The following is an 11,662-nucleotide window of genomic DNA, read 5'->3' as shown; positions in this document are numbered from 1 at the left end:
GTCTGCAGAAGTAGGGGCGAAAATAGCATACCAATTACAAACACGCCCCGAAATAAGAGTGGAGTTGAACCCTACTCAGAGAACGGGAATAGAAAACTGTCTTTAATTTTGAGTCTCAATCTGTTTGGTTGGAAATTTTTCTAGCAATGTAATTTGTGCGGCCTCCATACTACCAACAATTATTTGGGGGTTCAAAACTTTGATCATGTGAATGTACTTTGGTTTCAGTTGGATTAGATAAGAAAATTACAACAAAATCAAATTTTGAAATTCATACGAATTTGTATTTCATACTCTAGATTTAAGTATCATGATACATTATCCAAAGAAAAAGGGACATGATAAATCTATAAGCCAGATTTTAACCAGTCAGTCCATTGATGAAAGAAACATTTTTTTCATTTTGATTTTTGATTTTTAAATATAGTTATAGGAAGCACCAAGAAAAACTTCAAAATTTCATTCCTAGCTTATTTCACATCGTCTTTCTTCATCCACTGCTTGACTGGTTTTCTTGAGTTTCGTACTCTGTGTTTCCTCATGCCCGAGTTTCTCTGCCCACTGGTGCTAGGCCTATTCAAGGAACCACTTAAATTTGTTCCGGAGTTCACTGCTGGATCTTGGTCTTGCTCGGTGGCTTCTTTGTCCAACACAGTTGTGGGAGGTGCGATCGGCCGGGGAAGAAACATACCCGGCAACAATACTTCATTTCTTTTGGGTTCAATTAAGCCACTGTTCTCTTGCTGTATTTTTAATATGGCCTCAAATTTCTGTCTTCTAATGTTCTCTGAATCACATTGAAGCAGCCTGTCATTGACATCGGTTCCATTGGAACTCTAGAAAACCAACATGAAAAATGCTATTAGTTTCAATAAATATGGGTTAATTTTTTATTAAAAAAAAAAAAATCTTGGTATCTGAAATATCTAAATATTTACATAACAAATTTTGAAAAGTAACAAACTCGCTATGGGTGGCGTGGGGAGGGGAGGGATTTCTTTGTACTTGTAGGTGTCACATAGTGCCCAGCTACATCAAACAAACATTACCAGCGTGACTATTTGAAAAGTCAAAAGAGTGCCCACAACCATCCATACAGAAAACTACCCTCTCGAGTCCAACAAAACCCGATGCCACACCAGGTCATCAAAACTTGAAAATATGACTCTAGTGTCCAAAGGAAACCCTGGCATCACACCACCCAGTTCTGCTGGGGGTGGGGAGGGGAGGGATTCCTTTATACTTTCTCAATCAAGACCAGTTCCCCATAGATGCAGGCAATCACCCCTAAAACCACAGGCACCACATTCATAATGTAAGCCCAGAAGATTTGAACCTAAGACTATTCCTGAGCTATCGTGTTGACCACCTCATCAATGTCCATGTAAGTTTAAAAAGCAACTAGTTTAGAAAGCTAAAGAAAATGTCATATTCCCAGGTTTAGAGCAGCCTAATTTGAAGTGAACCTGTACCAAAGTCATCCAGCTGTTCTCTAATGGTTTTGGTAGTGTGAAAAGTGGATGCAAGTAAAAAGAGAGGAATAAATATAGTTTCCAAAAATTTCTTTCTTTGAAGACTGATCATATTCTTTTTTTCCAAAAGTGGAAAGAAAGAGGAGGGAAAGGAAGGACCCTACCCTTTTCTTTTACCTTTTTGCCTTACATGGTTACACCTCTTTGACATATGAATGGTGTAACAGTAAAAATATGACATCCAAACTGCTCAGAAGGAAAAAAAAAAAATTATGGCTTCCTTCCTCTAGATATGCCTTTCCCGTACCTCCTACCTTCCTCACTCATTAATGTCTTAATAAATAAAGAGTAAAAAAGACCATTTCCCTCGTCTTGCCTACCAGGGGTGGTAGTGCGCAAAGACTGGAGACAGACCTAATATTTGGCATTATTTTTGCACAAAATGACTGCTCTGAGATGAGTGAGACTCAAACCTACATCCTCACGCTTGTTGTCTAAGTACCATTGCCTGAAGCAACTAGCCAATTCATAATTGAAGAGTGCATCCATACAAAAACTCTCAAGAGAATGAATACATGAATCAATGGTACTACACATAGAAGGAGATAGCATGTTAAAAGTACACGAGTTTATAAAGTGAACATGAAAATAAATACTTGAGCAAGATATAGTGAGGACTTGGATAATTTGTGACGTACCAACTGAGAATGAGTTTCAACCAAGTCAAGCACATGCTCAATATCCTTCGCATGGAAAAGCTTACGACATACAGGGCAGCTACCCATACTATCTTCCGTTGTGGCATGAATGCCTATGCAACAAATGGACCAGTTATTTACATGAAAAGTGCCACTGGAAACAATATTAATGACATAAAACTATATATCATATTTGACATGATAAAAAATAAATAAATAAATAAAGGAAAGAAAGGAAAAAAAAAAAAAGCAGCATAATCTTTGCGATATGAAACATGATAGTGGTAATAGCATACTGTGTCTGCTCTGTCACATCACCACAAGATCATATGCCTGCCGTGCACGTGCTAAATATATCATGCAATGTGCACTTGGTAACCACATTTTGTACAGAGCATTAAACACACTTGGTACTATGACACATTAACATCAACATTCAGACTATCAGTATGACACCCTGATCACCCCGACCATAGTAAAACCGTAATTGTTCTTACAAGATAGAATAAAATCAGTGAAACTTGTTTACTACAAGTGTGTGCTGATTAAACAACACTAACTCATTAAATGCTAAAAAATGCAAAAACAAAAAAACTCACTTTGAAATCTCAAGTAAAACAGCAAAAGCAATAGATTAATCAATGTCCTTAAGAACTCTAAATGCTCAATGAACAAACTTTAAAATGACCAAAATTCCCCCCGAACTTTCACCTTATCCATTGCATAGTGTACCTTGTTGATTTCCTTTATCTCTGGAAGGATGTACAGCACGAGATGAATGTTTTGGATCTGTTTCTGTTTGTGTCTGTAGCCAATTCCACCACCTAATAATACACTCACTGCCACAATTAAAAATATAAATAAATGAACAAATTAAACCAAATTCTGCAAGTGTTCTTATCCCAAAAAATGTATAATCTAAAAATGGAGGGAAGGACCAGCACTTTACCAATGAAAGCAGTGAAAACAAGACATCAATTTCATAAACGGTTCTTCAACCAGAGGAAACAGACACAACGGACAATTCCCATCAGGGTGATTCATGCTAGAGAGCCTTTCCACTGCTTCCTAGTAATACATTTAGATCAATCAATATTTTGTGAAGTCTACGCATCACAAGAATATATATGTGTATATATATATAGTGGAAGTTCTAGAGATCTATTTGGTTCAGTTTTCTGTTTTGAGAGAACTCAAAATCAGAGAACAGTTCAGAAACATGTTTGGTTGTAATTTTCTAAAAATTGTTTTATGAAAACTAAATTTTAAAAAATCTGTTTTTAGATAACTGTGTCTTTTCTAGTACTCTAAAAACAGTTGCCTGTTTTCTGAGTTCTTGAGTACTATTTTCAAAAAGCTGAACCAAACAGGCTAGGCTCCAAATCCAAAGGTATATATAGAAGTGTGTATATAGAGAGGGATGTTATATTCAGTAGTAGGAGAGGTTAATAAAGTTCTGATAGAAAGAGTAGAATAAGCTAAGCTTGTATTGTTTCCGGTGCAACAGCTTCCATAAGAAATTAAAAATAATAATAATAACTTTATTCTGAAACTATTTTTAATTTTTTCTAAATGTTTGAGAGTGTTAAAAAGTCGTATAGCCAAACTGAATTCACATAGAAGCGTTATTTGCTATTTGGCCGTTCATTGAACCTTGAAAAAATTAAAGTGAGTGAACATGCATTCTCACGCAAAAATCAAAAGCAGTATATCCCTAGGTTTGGAAATACTATAATAAAGCTATGTCTAGGAGCACCAAGTCAGCACCTTGGTGCTTCCAAAAACAACTTAAGCTTCATTGTAATTTAAAATTTTATTATCCACAATTTTTTAATTATCAAAATTTGTGATATACAGCATCTTAAAATAAGATTGGATGATTGCACAACAAGTTAACAACATAAAATCTCGAAGCGCTGCATTATTACCTGGTTGCTTGTCCTTCCACATGTATACATAACATTGAGCAAGAGAATGCAGCTCTAATTACGTTGATTTATCCTAGAGAATGCAGCTCTAATTATGTTTATTTATCCTGGTGTCGGAATACTTTTTCACCACTCATCAAGCATTTTTGTGGTTGCTGTGGTCTTGTTGAATGATTTTATTAGTCAAGGACATACAATCATTTACTAAACACTCCTAAGCCTCAATAGAAATACCATATAGTCTTGCAACCCCTTCTTGTTTTCAAGTTCCTAAATGCATTTCCAACTTTGACATCCTAATCCTACGAAAATTTTGTTTTCACTAATTTCACTAAGGTTTACCATGATTTCTAAATCTAAGTTTCCCACATGATTTCATTCAACTTCTCAAAGTAACTTTTTCAAATTCTATAATTTCACCAACTTTCACTAGGATATTTGAATCCTCATTCCTGATCAACTTTGATAAGAATACGCAGTCTTTTAAGTCCCATAAAGTTTTTATATTTCTTCCTGGACTTTATACATAATTTAAAATAAAGATCATCATATGCTCTATGCTTAGCGCCTCCTATTACTTTCACAACTTTATCCTTTACATATTTGTATTTTTAAAATATTTTCTAAATTTTGTAAAATCTTCCCTTTTAATTTTTGGTTCTTACTACGATTTGAACATCCCACCATGTTTTCTTAGATAATGGTCATTTTAGTTTGATTCTTCAATAACCTTTTCTGAAATAATTTTAACACATTTGGTCATTCTATTGCACATTACATTAATTTCATTTAACTTCTTTTATCATCCCATTCTTAAATAATTATACTTTCTTCCCATTTAAAATCCAATACCTAATTATTGGGTTTTAATCTTTAGTATTTCTTTTATTGATATTTAACATATGCATCCTAAACGATCAAGTTATGCTACAATGTCAAGCAATCTCCTAAAATAATCTTTGACACTTCTTAGTATGCCTTCTTTTCTTCTAGTCAGAAGGATTAAAATAATCAATCTGCCTCTTGTTTGATCGTCTTAAGGTTATCAGTAAGTGTTTGTCTTTAGAATAGGTATTCGCATTCATAACAGCATGTGTCACTGCAAAGTTTATGACAACCGCCTTGAGGACATTCTGAGCTTCAAATCCATGTTCATCATGCACCATCTGATACCCTTCACAACCTTAGCCTACATGACCATGGTCATCAAAATAATATTTCCTTCAGGTAAACCTTAAAATAGTTCATCCTTGTGTTTCGAAGATTGTATTAATGTGTTCGTCAAGCTTACTCAGTTGCATAAGTGATAATCATATTAATTATATTTTATCTGATAAATATTTATTAAATATTATCATATCATAATCTAGTAACATTTACAACTTATTTTGAATTCTTGTCAACTATTATAGGCATACTTTATTAGGCATAATACGAACCATAATGTCCATCAACTCCATCCCTTTACTTGCCAATGTTGCTATATTCGAATTACTAATCTAAGCTGACTATCTTGTAATAACTTCTTTAATTGCACTTGTCCAGAATAGCATGAGAACCCTTACCCGCAACATCAAAGCACCAAAACGGTGCTGCTTTCCCATTTTATTAAGCACCATGTGATTGATGCAACGCATTTTTAAAAGAAAACAAAGTAGCATTTACTTGAATATTCTCAAGATTCATAGCCATGCGAGTATTACAAGGGTATTAAACTGGCAATTAAAGAGCTAAATTAACCTCCTTTTCAGGCTTGAAACTGATTGTGCACACAGATAATACCAACATATCATGAACTGAAATAATTTTTTCAGCCAATTTTCACCTTCGAGTAGAATAGCATGTACTTTTACCAGCCAAGCAATTTGCCAGAGTTGTGCAACAATTACCTCACAAAGTGCTACAAGCATTAGACAAGAGGAAAGTTCATGAGCTTTGTCAGAAATACTAGTTATCAGATTCTTTTGCCTTTGCACATCAAGACCTTTGGACTCAATAATATTAATATGAGGTGGTTCTTCAGGATACTGCCACACACCAACAAAAAAGAAAAGAAGGGTAGAGGTTAATGTAAAAGTGTCTCACAATTGCAACGAAAAATGATAAACCAAGTAAGAATTCAACTTGAAAAGGCACAAGTAAAAGAAAAAGTATGTAGAACAAATTGCCAGAAAATTACAGAATATAAGGAACATGACAAATTATACTATGCAATCTTGTACCAAATCAACTCAAAACTGAAAGACTTAACGCCAACTATTAGCGCTGGTACAAAGATCTGTCTTTTTCAGTCAAAACCATGTCCTCGATTAAATCCCAATCACATCCTTTCTCACAACCTCAACCTACATTGTTTTTGTTTTTACCTTATGCCTTACCTTTTTGCCTCTTCAACTTGGAGTAAATTTCTCACATATTAATGAATTCTCTCTCTCCAATTATCCCTGAAGCCTAGATCCCCATTTTCTTTCACTCAAGTGAGAATTTTCCAGCTTTTCCAGTGAATTCCCCTCTTCTCTTCATAACCATCCCACCAGCAGTTTGAGATCAAACTGTCCATTTTTTCACACACGCACCTGTTATATTGGAGAGAGAGAATTCATATGGCCGACCCCATTCATTTGGGATAAAGGCAAAGATGATGATGATGATGATGATGATGATGATTAATGCATTTGTTGTTTTACACTACGTGACAAACTCATCTAAAACAACTTCCATCATCTTATCTTGGATTAGTTACACATCTAACTTACCAGGAATCATCTGTGTCACGTTCCATCTTTTCTTCTATTCCAATTCATTCTCTATATATGTTTCTCAACTGTATAACATTCGGTTCTATGACAAAAATGGTTGACCTTATAGCCATTCTTTAGAACACTCCAATAACTTGGCAGGATTTCTACAATCACATAAAACAACAGAAACACAACTCCATTGAAATTGGAGGGGAGTATCTTGCAATTCTTTTTTATAATTGAATGTGATGATATGCTTTATCTTTAGTTTGGGGACAGCTTGCCAAAAGTTGAATAATACAGAAAGCTTTTTGCAACTAACCAAAATAAATAAAAGCTCATCAATCGTAACCTACTGCCTCAGTATTTTGAGGAAAAAAAAAACTAAATTACTAAATAAAAAATTAGGTTAATGAACTTCTCGCAATTGACATAAGTGCTTATGCTTTTCACTATAATCAGCTAAACAAACACATGACCATGACATGATTATTTTTCTCACAAACTGCAGGGGTTGTATTGATATATTTAGGCTAAAAAGTACCTGAGGACCTGCTTGTATCCCAAGGACTGCTTCCACAAACTGCAAAGGACAACAATGGCAGCAACTCAGCCATGGCAAAACATAACAAACAATGTTGGTTCAACATAAAATAATGTTTCAATAAAGCACGAAACACATATACTTCTGTATATTTTCCTTTACACTGTTCACATAAGTACCATCAAATGATTGAATCTGCAAGAGATTTCATTATCATGTTGCAACAGCGAAACTCACAGAATTACAAAAAAAATGCTCATCAGAATGCAACAGCGATGGAGCTGGCATGGTGGAAAAGGAACGAATAGCTTCAATAACTTATTCACTTCTCGTTGGTGCTAAACATCTTCAGCTCACCGTCTTTGAAGAGTAAAGAAACCCATTATTACCATAAAGAAGGATGCTTGATGACAACCATTCAGAATCAGAAACAGAAATCACCCCTGTTGTGTGAAACATCTTAGGCTGCAATAAGGATTGTGTGTCTTTTTACTTATCAAAAAAAAGGATTGTGTGTCTTCAGAATTATAACCAGTAATTCAACCCATATTATCCCTATCTTACTTCATTGGATCCCTAAACTCAACTCAACAAAACTTTTTCCCAACTACTTGGAGACAGCTACCTATTTTTTGATTCCAGTGTATCTAAGGTATAGCTGTCAGGAGTCAGGACCCACCACCATAGTCAACAATATTGTCCATTTTGGGTTCTCATTGCAACTTTAAAATGCATTTTTAACATATGGCATGCAATCCTCCCTTGTGTTTCAGCAACTTCTACCTTCCCAGATTGTGAACATATGCATACTGCATAGGAGCGTGGTGGATACCTGTGGACAGGTTCCCACGTTGCTTGAAAAGGTAAAAGTTGCTCAGAATATAAGGGATCTAGGAAACACGGACATGACTGAGAAGGAAAGGAATCCATGCCAAACATCGACACAATTCAGACACGCCCCGACATGTGTCAGACACACCAAAAAATGTGATTGAAATTTTTTTAATATTTGGACACACGTCCGACACACCATGGATAAGTGTCTGACAAGCGTGTCACATTCTTGGGGTTTAGAAAAAAATATGGGTTGAAGTGTAAAAATAAGGAGTTGTTTAATAACTTTCAGGAATATGATGATCATAAAATAATTACTTAAAAGTTGTTGTTTTATAAAATAATTTTATATTAAAACAATCAGCTATTTATGCTTATATTTTAGTTCGTTCAAACCCTTGCATGATCATTTTTTACTCTCTCTTGTTCTCCCTTCTTCATCCTCCTCTTTTCTTTCTTCTTCCTCACAAATTCTAAATACTTCCTTTTTTCCCTTCCACAGTAATATTCTTTTTGCATCTCCTTTTCCATGTTCCTTTTGTTTCCATGAAGTTTTTCTCTTCCGTGGATTTTATTTTTAACTAAGCCCTAATTATTTTTCTAACAAACCATAATCCTCTTTGTTTCTTCGTTCGTTTCTCTTTCTTAACTCTCTTTCTATAATTCTTTCTTTTCCCCCGTACAACACAAAAATATTTCATTATTAGGTTGATAAAAAAATATTACTCTTGGTATCTTAAAGTACAACATCATACATGTCGCAATATCCGTGTTGTGTTGTGTCATATCCGTGTCCCGTATCCATTTCTATGCTTCTTACTAAGAGATGATTGCACATCATATCTTAACAACGAGTTTTAAAGCCTTGAGAAAACCCCAATGCAGACAATACTGTTGACTATGCTGGAGTGTCTTAACAATCACCTCATTCAAATCACATGCTATAATATATTTCCTCATTAACTCTATCCATGTCAATTAAAGGGTAGATCTACTGTATGCCCAGCCAATCAAAAAAATAAAAATATAAATAAACCTACCCATAGTAACCCCATATTATCCATCTATGTCACCAATGTTGGAATGACTTATATTATGAGATAATCGATAACTTTGATATTCAGTAGCATAAGTACTTATCATCAAAAATTATTCAGTGGCATAATTAATAATGTCTTTTTTATTACAAAATTCAGTGCAGGGTATAAAAATTGGGCATCCGAAACCCGAGTACGCATACTAGCATAAGTAATAACAATATGAAAAGAATCAAAAGATCAAGAACTGATGTAAAAACTGAATCGACGGTGGGGACCTGTTGGGACGAGACATCTGCAGTTCGGGGCTTGATGTAAATGTGGAGATGGGGAGGGTATCTGTCAAGAACAACGCAGTCGTCGCCGTATACTGATTGAACAGCTTCGACTTCAACGAGGACTTCATCCTCGGCCATGGATCTCCTTTCCAAATTGTATATAGAGATCGTTTTTAGAGAGGGGGGGTTTTTGTGTAAACAAAACATATAAATATGCAATCGATATGTTGATATTTTAATGAAATAAATAAATTTATTAATAAAATAATTTTTAATTAGCTATTTATACTAAATATAATTAAAGTGTCTTATTTTTTTATTTGTTTATTAAAATAGAAAATTTAACAATTCATTATAATTATTTCATGAATTATTTTTCATAAACAAATATTTAAAAATATTAAATAAAATAAAATGTGACCTACCTTTTAACATAAGTAATAAAGAAAATTAAATAAAATAGAATGTGATCTCCGCGATAATATATAGTGTTGTTTTTTCTTGAATGTGTAATGTATTCACTTTTATGGAACCAATCTAACTTTTTTTACCTTCTGTCCTGTCACTTGAGTGGGTATGTTTTAATTATTTTTTATGAGTTTGAATAATTGAATGTTTTTTTTTTTTTCCTAAATTTGAATAATTGAATGTTTAGCTTTGTTTTGTGATAAAAAAATAAATAAATAAATTTAAAAAGGTTTTTACTAACAAAGTTTTCATAAAATTAATGGTAGTAAAGAACATGTTCGATTTTTGGTAATTCATTTTATTAAATACTTTCAAAATTAAAATATTTTTTATTTTGTTATTTAAAGCACTATAGTTCTAATATTAATTTTCTAATAATATATTTTAAGGGTGTGTTGTTATAAAGTTACATTTGATAATAGTATGACTTTATAAGAGGAAATAATATTGTCTTTGTAAAACGGGTAGGCGAGGAGCCAGCACGTCCATGCTGGCCTATTAGGATTTTCTTTTTTCCATGCTTACAATTTATAAAAATTTGATAAATGCCCCCCTAAAATTTGATAACATACCCTCTCTGCCCTTGTGCTTACGAGTCCACTAAATTTTATTCTATTCTAGGAATAACATTTGTAAATATTTACAAAATTCCTCCCTAAAATTTATAAATTACCCCCCATAAAATTATCTATTTCTAAAAACCACTTTAATTCTTTATTTCTTTTTCTTCTTATCTTCAAATTTCTTTTTGTTGTCTTAAAAAACTTAGGCATTCTTTTGTACAATTAAAACTTATTTTTTCCTTCAAAGTTTTTTCTCATATTTTTTTATTTTCCTTTTTCTTCTTTAAAATTCATTTTTTTCTTGCACTAATGCATAATTTATGTGTTGTAATCTTCTTCTTTTTTTCTCTTCTTATTCAAATTTATTCACTTATTCTAATGCAGTGTCGTTACACTGTTATATTTTCGGTCTGTTTTTTTGCTATAGTTAGTTGGGAAAAAAATAATAATAGTCCGGCTTAATATGCCCCCAGCTAAACCAATTTCCTGCCTACGCCCCTGATAACATGCAACAATATATGATTATTCCATTGCAACAATATACGATCATTCAAGTTTCATTATTTTATAGTCATGAAATGTTGCGGCGATGATTAATTTTGACAAAATAAAATAAATTCAAACGTGTGTTTTTGCATTATAGTGTATGGATGCTATTAATATTTTTTAAAGTCAAAATATTGAGATTCAACAAATCATTTTTTATTTATTTAAAAGGGATAATTACATTTAACTCTTTTGAAAAATCTCAAATAATAGGAACCTCCCTTCTAGTTTCAAAATTAATACTAATCTCCCTGGTAATTAAGGTGTAAATAACATTAATGTCCTTGATATAAAATGTCATGTTCAACATTCAACAATTACTTAAATCGCTATTTTGTCCGTATTTTTGTAGTGCTAAAAACATCATGGGTATAATAGTCATTTATTACTTTCACTTCAAAATAACACTGATTAGGCTGTCAATGTTATTTCATAAACCCACTAATGGTATATTTGGTTGGAGGGAAGGATCGGAAAGGGATGGATGAAATGAGGGATAAAATCACTCTTTCATGTTTGGTTAGAGGGAAAGGAAGATAGAGAGGAAACAATG

General features: G+C 33.3%; 1 protein-coding gene across 1 annotated transcript; it reads right to left on the bottom strand.

Annotated features, from left to right (window-relative positions):
• Positions 1-246: 246 nt before the first annotated feature.
• LOC132276433 (uncharacterized) lies at positions 247-9,721 on the bottom strand. The gene is made up of 7 exons (XM_059777850.1): positions 9,533-9,721; positions 7,384-7,422; positions 5,988-6,125; positions 3,120-3,238; positions 2,903-3,009; positions 2,171-2,283; positions 247-836 (listed from the first exon to the last, which is right to left on the bottom strand). Exons 1-7 carry the CDS (start codon positions 9,668-9,670, stop codon positions 471-473), a joined length of 1,020 nt encoding a protein of 339 aa, XP_059633833.1. The 5' UTR covers positions 9,671-9,721; the 3' UTR covers positions 247-470.
• Positions 9,722-11,662: the final 1,941 nt, after the last annotated feature.

This window comes from Cornus florida, unplaced genomic scaffold (assembly GCF_030987335.1).
Source record: "Cornus florida cultivar Cherokee Brave unplaced genomic scaffold, ASM3098733v1 CherokeeBrave_3.0.0_Hap2_Chr10, whole genome shotgun sequence".
NCBI classification, from domain to species: domain Eukaryota; kingdom Viridiplantae; phylum Streptophyta; class Magnoliopsida; order Cornales; family Cornaceae; genus Cornus; species Cornus florida.
The sequence above is the reverse complement of the archived record's forward strand: the minus strand, read 5'-3'. Positions and strand labels throughout refer to the sequence as shown.